Source organism: Musca autumnalis, unplaced genomic scaffold (assembly GCF_047663935.1).
Source record: "Musca autumnalis isolate F117 unplaced genomic scaffold, ASM4766393v1 scaffold_1, whole genome shotgun sequence".
Lineage (NCBI taxonomy): Eukaryota > Metazoa > Arthropoda > Insecta > Diptera > Muscidae > Musca > Musca autumnalis.
The window spans coordinates 122159776-122182893 of NW_027411644.1; the positions used below are offsets into that span (position 1 = coordinate 122159776).

At 33.7% G+C, this 23118-nt stretch overlaps 2 protein-coding genes across 3 annotated transcripts in view; one reads left to right on the forward strand and one right to left on the reverse strand.

The window, feature by feature from the left end:
- The window catches only part of LOC141406438 (uncharacterized), a 129099-nt gene that overhangs the window by 87597 nt on the left and 18384 nt on the right, over positions 1-23118 (reverse strand). The gene's annotated exons all lie outside the window — the stretch shown is intronic.
- Dsk (Drosulfakinin) lies at positions 18686-19271 on the forward strand. Its single transcript, XM_073963774.1, has one exon. The coding sequence runs from the start codon at positions 18711-18713 to the stop codon at positions 19104-19106; it is 396 nt and encodes a 131-aa protein (XP_073819875.1). The 5' UTR covers positions 18686-18710; the 3' UTR covers positions 19107-19271.

Genomic DNA, 23118 nt, shown 5'->3' on the forward strand with positions numbered 1-23118 from the left:
AAGTGTCCATATTTCGCACTGTGCGGTGCTGGTGTTGGTGTCATATTGAAGAGGAAAATATTGGCTTTATATAATAATTTTCGTTTATAGCGTTCAAGGATAACAAGGACATCAAAAATGTCCTTAAAAAATTAAATACTACAAAAACCATAGAAAAAATATAAAGGATTATTGACCTTGACTATTTTGACCTGATAATGAGTTTTGGTGGTTTTTATTTGTTCAAAATTTAGTTCTTTAAGAGCTAAAACTTTTTCTCCGAGACGAAATTAAAATTCTTAGCGGTTTAGAAGATATGAGCCTGACAAAATGATCCCTTTTGACAACAAGGCCCAAAACCTTTGGGGGCCCATAACCGGAAACCGGGAAAAAGGTCTTCTATTACACTATGCAACACTGAAAATGCAAACAACTTCTAGTATGCATTTTTTGAAAGTACATATTTAGACTACAAAAACCCTAGTAGGGTTTTGTCCTGTCAGATCCAGTTCGGATTTTATGGCCTCATCTAAACCGGGCTAAATCTACACATTTTTGCATTTATCAGGCCTTTATCTCAGAAATGAATAGGAATTTGGCCTTGCTGTCTTTAGCAATATTGTAGCTCTAAACTAGTAGAACTTATCTTTTGAAAAAACCACATAAGAAAAACTCCATCTACGGCATCAAAATCTATAAAATATAGAAAATTTTACATAATTTCTGAAATTCTGGTCAGTATCGGCTAAACTATTGGGAGTTGGATCAAGTAACCTTTTGAAAAAATCTTCCAAATAAAGTCCTCAACAATTCTCTAGAATATTCTGAAACTCTAAAATGCTTACTTCATGTTGTTTCAGCAGTATTTTGCATCATATCTTTTACAACACGTATTTCAAACACAGTTCACACCAACAGTTTATACTCGCATTTCGGATATCACTACATTATTGACATTTTTATTAAATCGTAGTTGAAAAATGTACTGAAAACAACGGCATAGAGGCATTTTACAACAATGACATGTTCTGAAGAGTTGTGTATTACATTCTAGGGAATATTTTTCCAAAAGAAAATATTCAGAAAAAATTAAGGGTTTTGGAGATACGGTGCGAAATGTATAAAAATTGTGGAATTTTTGCATATATTTTGAAATTTGAAGCAATAAATGTAGTTTTTCGAGTTCATTATTTCCCCAAAATATTTTATTCTTGTCCTTATCTACTAATTTGCTTCAGAGGTCAGCAGAAGATTCGCATTGGTTTCAGAGATATAGCCCCGAATTTCTTAAAAAACTCAATATTTAACCATGTTTAGATGGGGCAATAAAATGCGAGCTGGATCTGACACAACAAAACCCAACTAGGGTTTCTTGTCGTTTGAGTCTGTACTTTCAAGAAATCCGCAGTTCAAACTGTTTGCACAAGATCACCTTAAAAATGTTGCACAGTGTTATGCTGCGGTGCCAGAATATGGTTAATTTTTTTGTGTTGCACAGTGATATAGAAAAAATATTTTGTTTTCTTGGCAGCATTTCATGCAAATATTTATTAGAAATACTGAAGCTTCGGTAAGTGTTACAAGGATTTTAACATATATGTATATTTATGAAAAGTGGCAGGATGTTTTCAAGGATTTTTAGTATTTGATTTTCAAGGCATTTTTGATGTCCTTGTTATCCTGGAAGGAAATAAATGAAAATTAGTATATAAAACCAATATTCTTCTCTTTAGTATGACACCAACAGCAGCAATGTTGTCCTTTGAAATTTGAATGTCCTTTAGAAGGTCAAGAGGAGGAGAAAACGAAAAATCTTAACTTCTAATTTACTCAATTTTGTCTATAGTTTCAGACGTATATAGTCCGGTTCATGTGTAATTTTGGATCACTGGACTATAACCGTAGATCTCCCCTTCATTTTGACAGGACTGGCCAACTGGCTACAAGGTAAATTTATTATACCTTTATTATTCTTAAATGTTATTCAAACTATCTTCTGAGTTAATGTTAAAACGGTACTTTGGACATTGAAGTACTGACCTATAATTATGCATTCATAACAAAAAATATTCGCCAGTAAGAGGTACATCACAAAAGAAAGTTCTACACGCTTTTTATGAACTTGTGCCACAAATTTAAATATTGGCCACAGTGATGAATGATTTCTTGTTATAAATTGTAGTGTACATCATATGTGTACAACAATTTTGATCGCAATCAAATTGTTGGGATGTAACAAAACCATGGTAAGTATTAGGGTGGATAATAAGATGGAATTATGTAAATAAAGTAAAAAAGGGGTCAAGACATAACAGATTTAAGAAAACGGTATTTACAAAGTATTTCAAGCTACACTTTCATAAGATATTCCAAAAATCCCACTTATCAAATTACATTAACAATCAATTATAGTATTGATCGATCCATCAAACAAATTCTCCTTTTGCAATAATCATTTCACTGCAAAGTTGAAACACACCCCAATATATATGTATAAAATGATATGTTCGTAGGTTATTGTTTAAAATGTTAAGGTGGGTGTTTTTAATTGTAGAATATGACTAAGCAGAAATAAATAATGTAGCTGTTCACGTAATTATATAATATTTACAAACTAACAAATCCGCTCATCTTTACAGATAAACCTATTTGAAGATAGAAAAATAGCATTTTTTTTTTCTTAAATAGCAGTTCAAGAGTGTTACTAGTAAAAGTTAATATATGCACACGAGGTTGTAGTCATTGTTCAATGTGAGAAAGCCGGGAAAGTTTATGCTACGGCTATGCAGATTGTTAAGTAGTCAACATAGGCATTTCATCGTTTTCATTGTTTATTTGGCAGATATGCAAAGTTCATGCACCTGATAGGTGGTTATGGTGTTTTGAAATCTGTTTTCTTAGGTAGTTTCTAGCATGATTTATACAATTTTTCATGCGCTCAAAGCAATTGTTACAGCGCTTTTTGATTGAGACACCTCCAAATAATTTGGTTTTAGAACGCTTTTACAGCATCTTCTGTCGATTCCTGTTATTTTTCGGGCTCATACGCATAGTTCCACGATTCGTCACCTGAAGTCATCTTATAAACGTCTTTGGAAGCACCGCGATAGTATTTTTCCAAATTTCTTGCACAGATCGACCCGGGTTCCAGAGAAAAATACCAATTTTAGCGGAAGAAATGCCCAGGGCTGTCTCTATCTCTATATAACATGGCGATCTTGCATTATCCGTCTGTCCACGCACTGAATGACCCTCAGGAGCTTCGTTTATGATATTATACTTTACACTAGGTTGTGGTAAGGGATATTATGTTTTTGTGCATTTGTATGTTACATACAAAAGGAAACGATATAGACCTTTAATTCCTTCTAGGGATATACATATAATCACTTTCTGGGTCGATTTATGCATGCCGGTCCGTCCGTTCGATTCAGCTGACAATTGGGGATATCATTTTTTTAGCCATAGGAAGAACGCTTTTGGTGAAAATCGATACAGATTTGTATATACCTCTCATATATACGTTCGCCGATTTTATGTATTTGTGCACCATATTCTGCCCAATTTTGATGAAATTTTGAAAATGTCACCAAATTTAAACTAATTTATTTTTTTTTTATTTTATCGTTCAGTCCTACGCCTCTCACTCCCGCCCCAACCGAACCTAGGGGAGACCTCCCAATATCGCAGGATCGCGTACACCCCATAGACCGGTCCATGGAGGGTAAAACTAGGGGGTATAAAAGCTACAAGCATATCAGCAGGCTCAATCGTACAAGAATTGACACAACGAAGGATTAGTAAGTCACAATTAACAAACACAAACAAATATATCTGGCATTCTGCTGTGACCGACACTACATGTGAATGATAGATTTTTTTATTACATGTAACGAATCAGTTAAAGAAATTCTAACTGGCGTTTTTATTTTAAAAACAACAAGTCTTTAAAGTGAATGTTAGTTAAAATTGATTTACTTTCGGGAAAGTATGTATGTATTAAAACAAAGAACTCTTTTCCAATTTTATGACGACACGAGCTCAAGAATACGAGGGCAGTTCGGAAACTTCTTAGCTTGGCACAAAAGGCGCGGTATAAACAGAAAAAAGTTAAGTGTTTTGGAAACTTCCATCTCTGTTCTGAACACATGTTAAATTTTGTTTCGATCTGGCAACTCCTTTATATAGAAACAGGTGTTCAAAAAAGACGCATCCGCAATTTTTTTACAATGGAAAAATTAGAAATGCTCGTAAATGATTATGACGTGCTCTGTGTGTCTATTTTAAGATTAACTTTGGCAGTTTTGTTGTGATGTGTCTTACTTCTTGGATGTGTATTACTTGGGAATGAGTTCTAAGTCTCAATACAAAGAACTAAGAGAACTGATGATGAATTCTGCCTTTCCCGAAACTAAATCAATTTTAACTACCTCCCACTTTAAAAACGGTGCCGGACATAACTTTCAAAATGATTTTGGGCGTTATGTTCGCTTTGCTTTGAGGACAACCATTTTGAAAGTTAAAGTTGATTTTTTTTTTCTTAATTTCAAAGTTATTATTTTTTTGCTTAATTCATAATTATTTTCTATCGATCTAGCACCGTTATAAAACTTAGGGAAGAAGTTAGAATTTAAGCGGAATTGTTCATTTGAGAAGGCTAAATGCTTCTTTTTCAGTTTATTGTTCAATGACAATTTAATAAATATGTAAATAATGTAGTGAAATCCGAAATGCGAGAATAAACTGTTGGTGTGAACTGGGTTTGAAATACGCGTTGTAAAAGATATGATGCAAAATACCCCTGAAACAACATGAAGTAAGCATTTTAGAATTTCAGAGTGGTCAGAAGAATTGCTGAAAACTATACTTGGAAGATTTTTGCAAAGGGTTGCATGGTTAAACTCCAGATAGTTTAGCTGATACTGACCAGAATTTCAGCAATTATGTAAAATTTTCTACATTTTATTAATTTTGATGCCCTAGATTGAGTTTTTCTTATGTGGTCTGTTCAACAGATAAGTTCTACTAGTTTAGGGCTACAATATTACCGAAGACAGCAAGGCCAAATTGCTAATTTTTTCTGAGATAAAGGCCCGATAAATGCAAAAAATTGTAGTTTTAGCCCGGTTTAGATGATGCCATCCGAACCTGATCTGACAGAAAAAACGCTACTAGAAATTTTGTAGTCTTAATATGTACTTTCAAAAATGCAAACCAGAAGTTGTTTGTATTTTCAGTGTTGCATAGTGTAATTCATGAGATGCCACATCTTTTAAAAATAATGGTTTCTTCTATAGCAAGCCAATTTGCATGATGTTTATACATTTTTTTGTTCTCTTGTTCATTATCCAGATTTTTGAAATTCTCTTGCAGAGATAGTGTATACGATCTGACAACTTAGAGAAATCATATTCCGCCACATCCACCTGAAGATTTGCTATAATTTCTTCAAATACCGTCCGTCCCATGCTGACGTTGTCCAAGTTTTTTAACACCATACTTTAAAAGCATACAAATATGAAAACGTGCATTCACTTTAAACTTAAAACATAATTTTTCATTAAATGATCGAAAGAAAATGTAAAAGAATAACACCGATTACTATAATGAAAATTGAATACCACTCGGTAACTTTCGCCAGACGAGATATTTTTTTTAATTCTAGACACTTTCAGTAACATTTACATAAAAATAACGTGAGGATCCGTGAGGATCCAAGGTACTAAAAGTCTATTTGTTTATATAAAAAATACTCAAAAAATTAAATTTCAAAAGAGATCAATTTTAAAATATTTAGGACGATGTTGAAAGTTTGAAGCACTAAGTGGTACTTCGAGTAAATTGTAATTTGTGCTGTATGAAATCTTCAGAGCTTATACCGGAACGTCGTCGTTTGTAAAATAATAATTAGAATATCGGTAATTAAACTATCAGAATTTCAAAAATCTACTAGTTCTTACAATTTTTTCTGATATGCAGGAAAAATTGTTATCGTAGTAAAATTTTTTCTTTCTTGAAGGTTCTGGAATAGACATGCGAACAATTTTACATTTTGGGGTTTTTCGAAGCTTGAAGGGACATTTTCCAACCAATATGGCTGTGTTTTGCTATATAAAGGTCTATATATTCACCACCTCTCCAAAACTTTTCGCGATAGATTTCTGTTATTCCGAAGATTTTTAATCGAACGTGAATAATAAAATCTGTTATAGTTTCTTTCTGGTGGGCATAAAAAGTGTCATTAAGAAATGATCGAAATAAAACCATATTTTGTAACGTCTATAATGACGTTACAAAATGTTGTGTTTTAATATTGTAAATGAGACAATACCATCTATTAAGTTCCCCAAAGATCATCAGTGGACAGTAATTGATGCAGACCACTTTGAAAAGACGGATGGTGACAATAAGGCAATCGTTCTAAAATGCTACTCTATTGTTGAATCGATTGATATGCTTGAGATTTGGTGTACAGACCCCAAGATGGAGGATATGTTAAATTTGTCCATTTGAAACACATCGAAAAATTCGTTGGTGACCCGCTGCTGCATTTATGATAGAGCTTTCAATGAGCTCTATCTGTCCACGTTTTAATATAGTCCCATAGAACGATGCCGCCTTAATTTGGGTATTTTGACGGTTTTTGCAACATTTTTCAATCAAAATTGATATTTCGTTTTTTATAGTGGTATACAGCTTTCTTGCAGAAGAGAGTCGATAGGCTCACATTTTTAAGGGCAGAGTGGGGCGTCCCACAGTGTTCCGGCAGTGGACAAAAATCGTAAAATGCGATGTTAACATATATAAAAATGTTTACGTTTCTTTTTTTACAGTAAATACATCAGATAAGATGAATCTGTAAGAATTTTGTCGATATGTGCATCCATAATGAAGTTATAGCTCTTTAAATATGAAAAATATTTCCCAGGTACTCTAAACCGGTAATCATATGAAAATTAGACGATCTTTAAAATAATTATTTCCGAAAATTTTGTTGATTATATTAAAAATATAAAAAAAGTACCGTAATCAAGAATTAACAATTTAAATTTGATAAAAAATATAAATTCTTAATATTTCGTAGAGTAGATCTTTCGATTGCCACCTTGGCTCATGGTTTCCGTTCATTGGTCGTCTCTACTGGGGCGAAATGAGTAAAAAATTTCTGCCCATCTCTGGAACCTTCTAAGATATATCAATTTTTAATGAATAGTCCATTTTATATTAATGAAAAACTATTTATTTCTTTTCTCTTGCTTTATGACAGTGTTACCGCTTCTTTTCAAATAGAAGGAGTGACCTGGGCTGAATTTTTGTACAAGTAGTGATGATGGCATAGAAATGAAAAATTCCAACTTTGGTCGGTTCAGATTTGGATTTAGTGTTCACATATATCTTTCCCCGATTTTTCTGTAACTCAGTCAATTTTAATTTAATTTGATATGCGTATTTTCTTAGGCCCTTGATCAATTGTTCCGATTGCGACAAAAATCGGTTGGGATTTGGATATAGATTACATATATATTTTGGCCCGATTTCATGAATTTGATACACTAAACACGCAATGTTCAAATATTGATGACATTTGGAAAATGTGACGTAATTACACAGTGATACAAAGGATGACAAAAATTTTTTGCAGGAGTTCTGATGCATAAATTCGGTTTTGTGGGAGTCCATGGAATACGAAAATACCTTTGGTTTCCTTGGGTCACTTCGTTCACTTTTTTTGTAACGGTAAATGTAGTGAAAAACGGTGTTTCTTTTATTTTCAATTTTAAACGAGCATAACTTATTTTTTCCACAACGGATTCCTACTTTTTTATTTGAAAGGGGGAGAGTAGTGTCTTTCGAACAAGCCATAGTTTTTTAAAATCGGTTAACACATGACTAATTTATAGCGGTTTCAATGTGACAAAAACGCATTAAAAAACAGGAAAATGATTTTTCTCGGGCTCTAGAAGATACCATATAGTGTAATTATTTACATTTATCAAGAAGGAAATTTAGTTAGCTCTACAAAATGGTTTTGTGTTTCAACTTTTTGGTTTTTTGTATATTTTATAAAGGAAAATATATACTGATTTTTCAATCTTCAGATGATCAAAATGGGACAACAAATAATAAAACAAGTGAGCCAAGGCTATAGTCGGGTCGGGGCCGACTATGTGATACCCTACACCACTACCCCTCTTCATGAGCTTTTGACTAATAAAATTCAAAATATTAAAATTGGGATAGCTTAGCGCCTTTGCTCTGAATGTCTTCATTAACACAGGTCAATTTTTTTGAAACGCATTTAAGTGCATCGACAGTACAACCCAAATAAAAAATGGAAAAGTGGGATGTATGCCAACTATCGATAGGCTTCTTTCTCTGCTTTCGATATACCTCCTACAGAAGGGAGATATTAAGTTTTAAATAAAACGTTGGTCTTTTTTCCAAATATTTTTTTTGTCACATTCCGACCCCTGAATAATATCCGACCATTATCAAAAATCAAAAGATTTTTTCCTCTGTGGGACCCCCAATAACACCCAAAATTTCGTGACGATCCAATTAAAATTGCGACCTGTAGCGTGATTTCCAAAAAAGTGGAAAAATGGGATGTATTACCGACTATTGCGATATCTCCGTTATTTTAATACCTAAGACAACCTGCTTTACATTATTGTAATAATGGGATTTTTACTTTCATTGTCAGACTTTGATTTTGGAAGGTCCCGAACCAAAGCTGTGATATTCGTCATTATTATTAAAAGTTAAAAGTTGTGTTCTATTAGCGGCTTTTGCGATATCTTCGTTGTTTGACCACCTACGACAACCTACGTAACATCTTTGCAAAGGTAATATTTTCTTCTTTCATTAGCAGGTTTTGCTTTTGATATACCCCTTTTAGAAGCGGAGATATTCGCTTTGAAATAAAACGTTGACTTTTTCTCCAAATAAGTTTTTTGCCCATTCCGACCCCTGAATATTATCCGACCATCACCAATCAATAGGCTTTCTTTCTTTCTCTGTAGAATCCCCATTAGCCCCCAAAACTTCGTGACGATCCGATCAAAATTGCGACCTGTAGCGTGATTACAAAAAAATGAAAAAATGGGATGTATTGCCGACTATTGTGATATCTCCGTTATGTGGCCACCTACGCCAACCTACTTTTCATCACTGTAAAGATGGGATTTTCTACTTTCATAGTCAGACTTTGTGTTTGGAAGATCCCCAAACGAAGCTGTAATATTCGTCATTATTATTAAAATCGCAAAAATAAAAAGTTGGGTTCTATTAGCGGCTATTGCGATATATTCGTTGTTTGATCACCTACGAGAACCCACTTTACATCATTAGAAAGGCGATTTTTTCTACTTTCATGGCCAGGTTCTGCTTTTGGTATACCCCATATTGAAGCTGAGATATTCGCTTAGGAAAAAAACGTTGTCTTTTTCTCCAAATAAGTTTTTTGCCCATTACGACCCCTAAATATTATCCGACCATCACCAAAATCAATAGGCTTCTTCATCTGTGTGACCCCCATTAACCCTCAAAATTTCGTGACGATCCGATCAAAATTGAGACCTGTAGCGTGATTTCCAAAAAAGTGGAAAAATGGGATGTATTACCGACTATTTCGATATCTCCGTTATTTGATCACCTACGCCGACCTAGTTTACATCATGGTAAAGATGGGATCTTCTAATTTCATAGCCAGGCTTTGCTTTTGGAAAGTCCCCAACCAAAGCTGTGATACTCGGCATTATAATTAAAATCGCAAAAATGAAAATTTGGGTTTTATTTGCGACTATTGTGATATCTTCGTTATTTGATCACCTACAAGAACCCACTTTACATCATTAGAAAGGCGATATTTTCTACTTTCATGGCCATGTTCTGCTTTTGGTATACCCCGTATAGAAGCTGAGATATTCGCTTTGGGAAAAAACGTTGTATTTTTATCCACATAAGTTTTTTGCCCATTCCGACCCCTAAATATTATCCGACCATCACCAAAATCAATAGGCTTCTTCACCTCCGGGACCCCCATCAACATCCAAAATTTCGTGACGATCCAATCAAAATTGCGACCTGTAGCGTGATTACAAGGTTTAGATGGACAGACGGACGGACGGACGGACTGACGGACGGACCCACATAGCCAAATCGACTCAGCTCGTCGAGACATTCATTTTGGTATATATAAGTATGGGTCTACGACCATTATTTCGATGCGTTACAAACTTTTTGGCCAAAACCAACTTATAATACCCTCCCCACATAGTGGTGTAGGGTATAAATAGTCACATTTTACAGACTTCAATGATTTATTTTCGATTGCTATACATTTCGTTATTGTATTTTAAATTTAACTCTTTTTAATCATTAATCATTTGATTTTTCAAAAATAATCTTCCAGATGCTGGCTGGGTAAAAAACATGAAATAAAAACCGAAAAGTTTCCCAAATAATCCGGCAAACAACAATTGCATAACTCGAAACCACAAATAATACTTTTTAATTTCTTTTAAATAGTTTCAATCAATTCAATTTGATTGAAGAAATAAAACATTTTTGTAGAACTTTCAAATGTTTATATACATATGAATGTATTGACAAAACAGAAATATAAAATTTTACATACAGTTTGTGCACACACAATTGACAAAAAAGTGCAAACAATTGTTATATCAATACTAAAAGCTCCAAAAAATGTGTGGAAAGATCAAAATTCTTTAAAAAAATTTTTGCAAATTTTTTGCAGATTTTAGCGATTTTTTAGGTTTAGGTCCTTTTCTGCCATGAGACCATTCCGAATTGGTTCGATTTGTCAAAATCAGTTCAGCGGTTCTTGAGCTATAAGCGTAGTAACTTACATCATTTCCTTTTATATATAGATTTAAATTTCTGAATAAAGCCATGTAAATATATACAACATATTTTTTCTTATTTTTTTTTTTGTAAAAAATCGCGAGATTTTGTCGAATTTTTTACACATTAAATAATTGCTGTAATTTAATATTTAAGATTTCAAAAGGTCAGATTGGAAGAAAAGTTTTTTAAAGAAGTTTTTTTAAGATTTTTCTACTGACCTTTTTTCTACAAACCTGCCTACCATACAATTTAGGTCCATATTATGGTATATACCCAACATGAAGCAACCGTTTACAAAATGCGATATTCTTCAGTTATCATATTCCTCTTCATAAACGATAGCAAATTATTTCTTTCTATTTTAATTCAATACAATTCGTGGTGGAGGATATAAAAAGTTCGTCCGGCCGAAATTAATGCCTGTCTTACATGTCATTATTACTTTCATCAGATTGTATCTTTTAGAGGAAACTTTTTTCTTTAATTAAGATAATTTTTGAGTATTGTCGTCGATTAGAGATTTTGAATATTACTAATGACTTTTTTCCATATTTTGCGTACTAGAAACTCACGTCCAGGAGTAGCGGTGAAGGTATTCCATGGTCGGCCACGAGAGAATTTACCTCTATGTTAATTATTTTTTAACCACAAAAATGCAAATTTTTTAGAACAAATGTTGTATTTATTCTACATTTCTTTCAATTAGGACACATCGTGTTAACTTTTAATGACCTAGTTTTAACACACAAGCACATGCATATCCTTTATAAAAACGATTCATTGTGATATTTTTTATACAACTACATATACAAAATTAATTTTAATTTAAATTAACAGCATTACCTGAACTTTTCACATTTTTTACACATTAAATCAAATTAATTGCTTTCGGTAGTGTCTGGAATTGGTTAGTTATTTAAATGAACCTTTCTCAACGATAGCGTTTCACCAAAACTCATAATTTCCAGCCTTGAGCTTAGAATGCGAACGATCGACCGAATCGTTTGAAATCAATATTGCAACTATGAGAATAGGAAATTATCCGTTTTGTTGGAAGTGGCCAAAAGAAATGTGGCATCTTCTAGCGATGCAGCCAGCAACCAGCATTCAACATTCACTGTCAATGTTGCTCCAGTAGAACAAGTTGGCTCCATGGCTTTTCTTGTTTTCATTTGTGTTCAATTTCAATTCGACAACCGGCTTAGATCCACTGCACACGTCCATCCCCAGGCATATACTCTGGTGGTGAGTAAAAGAATTGTTGCACTTGGGCTAGTCAATGACTAGGCCAACCACATACAACTGTTTCATCGTTATTGAGGTTAGTAAATACAAAGGAGTTATTTCAGAGTGATATGGATTGGTTCAAATTCTTTTTCTTTGCAATTAATCAGCAAAAACGTACAGAGATGGAAGTCAAGATAGATATGTGTATGTATGTGTGTGGATAATTATAAATTCAAAAAAGCAAACATAATATGTTGCAGAAACAGTAATTGTCTGTACAGTGAATGATAATGTTGTTGCAATGGCATTAGGTCGCAGACATATACACAAGTCACAATTTGTTAATTTTTACGACAATGATCTAACGATAAATTGCATAAAATGTACAAATTACAAATGAACACACACACACACATTGTCCCAGTCATATTTTTGAGCTCAATTTGAGAAAATGTCATTTGTTTTGTTTTAAGCTTTCCGCTTTAACTTGGAGTCGAGATCCTAGTGTTTTTTTTTTTTTTTTTTTTTACAAAACTGGTATATTGCAAATGGTGTAGAGTGCGTTTGTTAGTACGTTCATCTTTATCCACCTTGACTCTATTTCTCAATTGAATTTTGTTCGTTTCGTGCTCTTTACGTGACCTACTTTAGATTTTGTTATTGCCAATGTACAGTTCTATGGCTAGAAGTGGATTCTAACCAAGTTTTCTTTTTGTGAATGTAATAAATGTGACGTTTTCGAATGTATATGTTTCCAGAGAAAGAAATATGTATATTGTTCACGTAGGATAAAAATTAATTTTTTAATCCCTGAAAATTGGTTACTTTTATAGAACCCTTGTTGTCTTCTAATTAGGTTTACAGCTAAAGTTTATTTAGGTGACCGGGCAGGATCGAAGACTCAAGATTTTGTAGGTTCCTCAAAGACTCAAATAAAGTTCAAGTGATTTTCCTAAACATTTTATCGAATATGAAGACATATCCCATTGAGGTTTCCATGGTCGATTGGAATATTTTTGTGCAATACACAATAATAAGGAAACATAAGAGATGCAGATTTAAATATTGAAAAAAAATCCGTTACAAAATAACGGTGTTTTCATGTGCATTAAAGAAAGTGATACAGTAATACCAACTGATGTCTTCATTTGCCGTCAAAACATTTTGTTTTAAATAAAAATAAATATCTTCTCTTACAAAAATATTCGTGCACAACGTTCTTCAATATTTTTTGAAATATTTGCTACATGTCGGTGATTTTGTTTTAAGTTTTTCTTACATATTCATAGAGCATGCCAACAACAATCGTTTTGAATAAAAAAATTTCATTTTTTTTTGTAAATGAGTTTTTATTAAAAATTGTTTAATATTTGAGTTTTATTTTTTGCACACAATTATATTTATACCCATGTTGTTTTCTATGAAACGGAGCGGGGGAAAAGGGAAAACACATATACATACACTTGTGTTGTTTTTCGGTGAAATTTATTTTGCAAATTATTACCCAATCTTCATACAAATAAAACCTTAAAACAAAGACGAAAATAAAATAAAACAAAATCAAAATATACTCCATACCCGATATATTTTAGAAATAGTAGGTGGTATAATAAATTATTTATTATCTATATACAATTCGGTTTTACAATTAAATGAATTTGTTCCTATTTATTCATTTTGTTGTACTCAATTCCATCACAATAATGTAGAGGAAAAAGACCTCTCGAACATATGTTTCAAACATATTTTGCAGCAAAAATATATTTGTTTGCAACCAGTCCCTAACATAACATATGTTTGGGTCCTGCAAACAAATATATGTTTGGGTGCAAACAAATTATATGTTTGGTGCAAACAAACTACATATATGTTTGGGTGCAAAGAAATACAAACCCAAAATCCACAAAAAAAAACGCACACACACATGCACCAGTGGGTGCTTACTGCTCACTTGCTCTCAGTAAGCGCTCACTGGCTATCTCTAACATATACACACATTTATAAATGGTGGCGGTTTATTGAAACGCATAGAAATACCAAACACTAAAGCTACAACAGACACATAGGTACATAAAAAATTCCATAGAAATACATAACAGACTTTAAGAAAAGAAAAACTGAATGAAATAATATATAAAAAGTCACACTTTTAAAAGGTAATAAAAAATAATTAAAAAAATTAATTTTCTGTGCATTATTTATAAATGCACTTAAAACTAGAAAATAATTTGTCGCTTAGCCTCAATAGGAATATCCTTCCTCTTGATGGAATCTCTCAAATAAAGCGCTTGCCGTTTAATTTTGCCACAGTTTTTAATTTAAATGCAAGCGTTTTATTTGAGAGATTCCATCATGAGGAAGAAGCCAACAGCTTCCGGACGATTAATAAACTTCTATTCAAAACACCCCAGAAGAGTAAAAGTGAATACAGCTGTAAATTTCATTATCAGAATCTGCAATATAAGCGACGAGCAATTCCACTCCAATAATAAATTACAAATAAGACAAATATTAACAAAGAATGATTTCCCACTAAAAACGATTGACGATCTAATAAAACATGCTAAAAAGGATCGAAAAATGGAAATAAGAGACAAAAATTAAAAGATATATAAAGCTGTAACATATATCCCTGGATTTTCGGAGATTTTGTAATTCGGACGTTTATAATAAAGGAAAATATCAATTAGCTTAAAGAACTTATAATAATGTTAATAATAATAAATAATAGCAAAACAAAATCCAAGAAAGAGCAAGAAGACAAGTGCAATCTAGTTTATAAGATAGCTTGTAACGGTGACGAAACCAATGTATGTATAAGTTGGTACGACGAAAACAAACTTAATACTAAACTTTCCGGACATAAATCGAATCAAAAATCAAACAGCGACTTGGACAAAAACAGCATTAGCAGCGCATTGGACACTGACAGGACACGAGCCTAATTTCAAAAAAACTCGACATATTAGCTCAAGAAAATAATTACAAGAGACGATTCACATTAGAGATGCTACATATTATAAACATAGCTAAAGACAAAAGAATGAATTACAAAACTGACACGTACCACTGTGCACATATTTACAGGAATCGAGTTCATAAGCACAGACGAAAGAGAACTTAGTTTAGCTTTGACGTTAAATTCGAGAAGAAGCTTTTCTTCCAAAATAAATGTAATGTTTGTGTTATATCATTTCGCTTATAATTTTGTAATAAAATTGTTTTTTTTTGGAATAGATCCCTGAAGATGATTGTCGATGACAATCGAAATATTGGATAAATAAAAAGACAAATAAAATCAAACTAAAACACTGAGTTTTTTAATGACCTTCAGCCGAAACATCTACATCAATATTTTTAGTAAATAAATTTTTTGACCACTGAGAAGTCCACAACCAAATTATTCTCAATTTAGACCGAAAATGTAGATAAAAACTTAAAATTGCCTGAAACCGAGTGGTACCGTTATATGGGGGCTACATCAAAATCTGACCGATGTCCACAATTTTTTTTTTGGGGGGGGGGGGGGTTATTTCTGTATTGGTAACTCCAAATGCCAAGTTACAGCCAATTCGGACAAAAAATGAAGACAAAATCATCAAAACACCTAAAATCTGGTGTACCGCTATATGGGGGCTATAGGAAAAAATGGATCCATATTGGTTGTTGTTTCATATTCATGTATTGTCATCCAAAGCTGAAAAGTGTGCAAAGTTTCAGTTCGATTGGTCAACTACAAGTGTGTTATAAATGTGTTATCAAAATGTGAAATCAAATGATTATATAATGTAATAAATTTTTCAAATATACATATGTATGTATGTATATGAAAAGTGCATTGATGTAATTACTAATATTAAATGCGATTTCTTCCCTGTCCACTAAAATATTTCCATTCACCTTTTTGATTCAATTATAAAATTTGCAATTATAAAATGTATTAGGCATTTAATTTACTAAAAAACACCATTTAAGAAAACACAAAACACTGATTTATTCACTTTACCGTCTTCACTCAACGATTGTATTTAGAAAACTAAAGAAAAAGGAACAACATAATTAATACAATTTTTATCTTTTCCTTTTCGCTTGCTACGTTGGTTAAGAACAACAAAGCACGAAAAATTAGTTGTTTGGCCACATACACACCACCAAAGCTTCTGCGTTTCCTATTACACCATATACGCAGCTTTTTATTATAAAGCAGCATTTCGCAGCCGCGAGAGCCATCTCTCCACCCATAAAAATAGGTTTAATCCATACTTCCTGAGTAAATCGCCCGAAAGGTGTAACAAATCCTATGGCACCATGTATAGTCGCTGGAGCACACGATAATTTTCGAACTGATCGACAGATTTGGTCCAAAATTTAACGTTCGTAAGTTTGAGTATGGGCCATATCTTTTCCCTCCTTGGGGTACATCACTCACAAAAGTTCAACATTTGTTTAAGTATTAAGTCTTCGTTAGGGGTATGAAACTTTACACCTGAAATTTGTCCGCATGGGTCCACGTCTTCATATTGTCCCCATAGAACGGTATCTCCCGATTTCCGATATTTTGAAGGTTGTGGCCTCAACATAACACTTAAATGGCTGACATTTTGTATAAAGTCTTCGTTGGGAGTATACCACTTTCCACCTGAAATTTGTCAGTATAGGTCCGCGTCTTCATATAGCCCCCATAGAACGGTACCTCCCGATTTTCGGTATATTGAAAGTTGTAGCCTCAATATCCCACCGAAATGACTGAAATTTGGTATTTAGTCTTCGTTTGGGGTATACAACTTTCCACCTGAAATTTTTCGGTATAGGTTCACGTATTCGTACAGCCCCCATAGAACGCTACCTCCGGATTTCTGGTATTTTGAAGGTTGTGGCCTCAATATCGCTCCGAAATGGCTGAAATTTGGTATTAAGTCTTCCTTGGGGGTATAAAACATTCCACCTGAAATTTCTCGTTATGGGTCCACGTCTTCATATAGCCTCCATAGAACGGTACCTCCGGATTTCTGGAATTTTGAAGGTTGTGCCCTAAATATACCTCCAAAATGGCTAAAATTTGGTATTAAGTCTTCCTTGGGGGTAAACAACATTCCACCTAAAATTTGTCGGTTTAGGTTCAGGCCTTCATATAGCCCCCATAGAACGATACCTCCCGATTTTCGGTACTTTGAAGGTTGAGGCTGCGATTATACATTTCTCTATTTTATTGACTTGTCTGAAAATAATTTTAAACAGAAAAATTGTACACACAAACATTTTTGTACCTATTATTGAAATATGGGTTGCATATGTAATATGTTTCGATTGCAATTGAATCAGAAGCCAAAAATATGCCTAGTCCCAAAATTTGACCTGAATCGGACCAAAAATAGGGTTTGCATAAAATTCCGCTGTCTACAGATATATTATGTTTTTCATGGGCAAGTACACGCTTATGTCAGATTCAAAATCTCTAAATTATACGGTGACCAACTGAAGTGACGGTGGGCTGATTCACTCGGGTATATTTATCGAAGGGATGATGATGAATGACTCCCAAAATAAGATCCACTTCCAAAATGGACAACACGGTTCATTTCTTCAAGTTACTCCTCCGCACCACTTTTGAGCTTTAATCCAAATCGATATTTTGACGGCAAGTTCATGCGTCCCCCTAAATATACAATTTTCGGGAAAAGGATTTTGGTTATGTGGTAGATGAATTTAGTTTAAAAAAAAAACTCCTACACCAAAAAATTTTGGATTTAGGTGGTTAACAAACTTTTTGTTAAATGCAACATTTCAAATAATCTGTTAGACATGTTATCTCCATGCTCTCGTTTTTACATAATTATATTTTTAAAACATAGACATTACACTCTTGTTTAGACACTATGAAGAAATGTATTCTTATCACATCTATTATATCAGACAATTCTCTTCGATTATCCAATGGCTTAAAACTTGAGTACGACTTTTCACATTCAACTGAAATCTCTACTCTTACAGACTACGCACACATGTTTCGCCATTGCCATTAACCCAAAAACAAAAAACAGGAATCAGTGTTGTTTGGAACTACTTTAGCGTAAAGTTCAAATGTGTTCAATTAATTTTCTGCTAGAAAACGCGACTGAGTGAACAGGCTGTGCGCAATTGGAAAATGGGGACATGTGCCACTTAACCGACAATGTTGGACGTTTGAATATTTTTGGTTACTTTTCCTTGTCTGCTAGAATTTAAAGGATACAATAATGTTAACTTTCATTGACATATTTTTGTTTCGACTAGCAATTGTTTGTGGCCGCATAAGCCAACATTGAAGATATTCCTATGCACGGCGAATGATAACTTATTTTGAATTTATAGCAAAGCGTTGATTATTTTTTATTGAATATGACATAAATCACCTGTCAATTTTGTATAAAGAATTCCACCCCCGTAGTAACCACGATTGCTACTGTTCGTCGCTTGTAATTCAATTATAGATTCTGGGTATTTGAAGTTTATCCTAACACTTGACACTTGAACACTTGACAGGAATAACTAAATAGTAAAGGTAAACACCGAATTGGACTATAAAAACTCCAGGATGCAACAGGATTTCATGGCATTCCTTGTTCTGCACTCGAAACAACCACAACGAGAACACAATGTACCACAAACGTCAAACAGTCAGTGTAATGGTATTCTTCATCTTTGCCATCTTTTGCATCTTCTGGATACCTGCAACATTAGCTAGGAACTTGGAATCATCTAAGAACGAAATACACGATGGAGGTTTTGTCAAAAACAATAATCAGCAACTGAATATGCCTGGACCCTCTGCATACTATGTTGCCAAACGTAACCTGCATTCATTGTTGATGGCTCCCAAGGAGTATCAGGTGAAAACTCACGGAAAGGATTTGGTTGATATTTTGCTGGAATACGAGGATGATGATCGCAACAAGAGGTTCGATGACTATGGTCACATGAGATTCGGCAAACGCGGTGGTGAGGAGCAATTCGACGATTATGGTCATATGCGTTTTGGTAGAAGCGTTTAAATGGATTTACTACTACTGAAGCGAAAAGGACTAAAACGAATCATTGCTGCAAATGTGTTTATTTATTGGGGTCTTAAGTATGAAAATGAAGAATAAATTTAAGATTTACGATTCAATATTGATTTAAAATGCTTTTGGTTTTGGAAAATTGTAAATAAATTCAAATATTTCAGTGTACAACATGCAAACTGCACTTTAATTATTTTTCTTGATTAGGACAATTTTGGTTTAAGTATCCAACAAGGGACAACATTGCACATTGTAAACGGTGGTTAAACCCCTCAGCATAATCATAACTTCATTTTCTGAGTATTTTAGTGGGCAGAAATCGAAACTGTGTTGTTAATTTTTACATCATTGGTCTGTTCTGCAAGAATCCACAAATTTTTATTACGATAACAATTTTTCGTTTATGATATCGAAGAAAATAGTAAATATTAGTAGACTCTTGCAGTTTTGGAACAGACCACATTTTATATGGGATTGACAAAGAAAAACTTCACATGGAAGCTGCTTCTTTGGCCACTCTTATACTTCGAGCCGACGATTGATATTTGCGTGTAAAAAGTTTTTTGTTGAAGAAGTTATTGAAAAATAACTTCAGAGGGGAATATCCGAAAACAAAAAACAAGGGAACTGATGATATTATGTGGCGACAATCGAAACTATAGTCTTCCCTGCCTTACTCGTTGGAGAACAATTCCAAATGTTATCCACTAATAAATTCGTTGTTTTATCAAGCGGGTTAATAAAGAGGCATTTTTTGTCGCCTTTTGCTATAAATGTCACAAAACTCCTTTAAAAAGTGATCGTATCGTATTCAAATATTCTACAAAAATGTTTTTCATAAAATTCTACTATAGGTCCTTGAATACACCAAAAAATCATAACTAACAATCAGCAATCTTTACCAAAAAATAAGTAAGTAAAGTCGGACGGGGCCGACCATGTGATACCCTACACCACAACCTGTAGGAATTAGCTATGTGCAACCGCCTTGCACGCTGAATGTCCGGGTTCGATTCCCATCAAATTGTCAACGGTGGAAAAATACCCCTTAGCAATGTTGGCGATATTTCCTGAGTATTTCAGCCATGAAAAACGTCTCTACAAGTGGCAACTTAGGACACGCCGTTCGGACTCGGCGATAAAAAACTAGGTCACATTTCAATAACTTAATATGAATCCATTGATATAAGAGAAGCCTCTCTTGTCTTTACTGGGATGTTTGTGGAAAAATATATAAATTATACATTTCTAAAAAAAATAATAGAAAATTGGAAAATTCACAGGTTCCTTTTTGGAATACACCTTAAATAAATATATATCCATGCAATTTGGTATATTTGATAATTGCGAATATTGCGAGTTTATTGAAGATCTATCGTCCAAAAATTGTGCTCTTGTACCTCACATATGCTTCGAAAATAGTTCATTGTAGGCATATATTGTGATATCAAAAATATATTTTATACCGGTAGAAATAACTAACAATGAATAGAAATTCAAGAATTTTGCGTGCAAACAAATTTATAAATCCCAAAATTATTCATATTCAATTACACACCAAAGAAGATAGTATAAGTCAGCTGCGCTAACGGTGATATACCCTCAGCCAAAGATCCGTAGTTTTGGAAAAGTTTGAGAATTATTTTTTCAGATTTGTAATTTTAGTTGGAGCCGGCAGGGGTTTTTGGAACTTCTCAGGAAGTATGACTTACCCCGGAAAAGGGACCAGAATGGGGACCGTGAAAAGAACCTTCTTCAAAAAAAAAAAAAAATAAATAAATAATAATAATCAAATACATCCGATACGGGTCCTCAAACTGACTTTTCCCAAATTTTGTGTGGGGGGCACTCGAAGGACGGACCGATATAGTCCATGTTCCAACCTGCTACTTGAATGGAGGAAATAATACGATGTGTAAAGTTTCTACCAATCAGAAAATCCCCTTGAGAGTTATCTTGCGGATTTGCGACGCAAGTACGATTCGAGAGGACTCTTAAATTTCTCTTTTTCGAATTTTGTGTGGGAGGTACCCTAAGATGTGGACCGAAATAGTCTTATCCGATCTAAATCTGGAAGGAATAATAATATATGGAAAGTTTGGAGCAAATCGATTGCTCACTTCGCCAGTTTTCGTTCACACAATTTTCCGAAATAGACTCCAAATTGTCTGAAACGAATTTCATCCAAACATAAAAACCAATATTTCGATGAGACACATCTATGGTCGTATTTTGTTTGTATCCCCTTTACCCTAAATCCTGAGGTATAAAATAGGTGGCGAGGCGAACCCATGTTGCAATATTTGTATAAAAAATCCAATTTGACAACTGAACTGAAATTTTCTCTGTCATGATAGAGACAATTTGTAGCATGGGAGCAAATTGTGGTTCTCTACACAAGGCAATAGGCCCGTTATATAGCAGACACATTATTGCAATTTGCATCAGGGAAAAGGTGAGTAGTTATTATTCCATATGTAGGCTACTTTGCCGGTATATGCCCTCCAGTAAATTAAATATGGACCAAAAATAAAATTTGTATATTTTTCATATAAAAGTAATGGTATATGTCACCCGCTAAATAATATAAGATCTTCGTGCAAAATTATAGGCATTTTCTTCTACCTAAACTTTTACCTCGTGCAAAATTTCGTGACTATTAAGCTATAATTGCGACCTCTAGAGTGTTATTTCTACACTCAAACAAAAAACTGGATATACGAGTATTAGGCTGTAGCTCTGTTATCTAATCAGTGCAAAGGTCAAGATATCGTTTTCCAAATAGAACTCACGAGGGAAGAATGTGTCTTTCAGGAACAAAGATATAAGCTGTATATTAAAATTTTTCACAATTTTCACATAAAAGTTCTGGGCCATTTAGCCCTCTAAATATTATCTGATCGACATCTCAAATTGCAAGCTACTTCATTGTCATATACTCTTACCATATTCATATTTCGCGTTGATCGGACTATTTTTGAGGCCTCCAGAGCGGCTACAAAATTGGTTAAAATTATGTTTTTGGCCCATTTCACCCGGTAAATATTTCACGATCATCTCCAAAAAAAATAGGGATCTATTCTGGTCTGAACCCGACCTCCATGCAAAATTTCGTGACGATGGATCCATAATTACGGCCTGGAGTTTGATTACAATTTATAATGGACAGACGGTCGGACGGACACACATCTCAAAATCGCTTTATATCGTCGAGATATGAAGATTGGTATACCAGATTGGGAGTCTCCGACGAATATTTCGCGGTGTTAAATGAATTTTTACCAAAACAAACTTATAATACCCTTTCCACATAGTGGTGTAGGGTATTAAAATGAAAATTTGTTTAAAAAAATAAAATATAATAATAATTATGTATAAAAATGCTCATTTGTGTAAAAAAGCTATAATTAATAATGGAAACGCACAGTGGTTGGAGTTCCCAGTGTACACAAACATTCTCCACCAAAAATAGGTCTACGTTTTGATATAGCTCCCTTATTACGGTACCTCCCAATATTTGGTATTTTGAGGATTTTGTCCACATTTTCATTTTGGCATTGGATGTTATTAATTAATTGAATTAATCGAGCTAACATGGCCTAAGGAGTTTGTATTGAAAAATAAATTCTAGCGAAGTACCTACCACACACCCAACCAATATGCTACTATCGTTTCGCTGGTGGTTTAAGTCAGCTCGGCTAAATGACAAAGGCTGATTTTGATCACTTATATTTATACAATCATTTTTACAAATTTGTAGATATGAAGTATTTCTTTTGAAGTCTTTTTCTTTATCAAGTCACCCCCCTAGTATATTGTCTAGGAATCATTTTCTCAATACATACACATATACAATCGAAAGGGGGTTTCCTTCATAAATTGTTATGGCTTCCATTTCGGAAGTTTTGTTGATATCATATTAAGAAATTTGTTGATATGATAGATTGGTTGTGGCTTAGAACGCTAAGACCTCATCTTCTCCACCAAAAATTGTGAACATAGG

Excerpts from the sequence above, each read along its gene's own strand:
- Dsk (XM_073963774.1), top strand. The coding sequence starts at position 18,711 with ATGTACCACAAACGTCAAACAGTCAGTGTAATGGTATTCTTCATCTTT.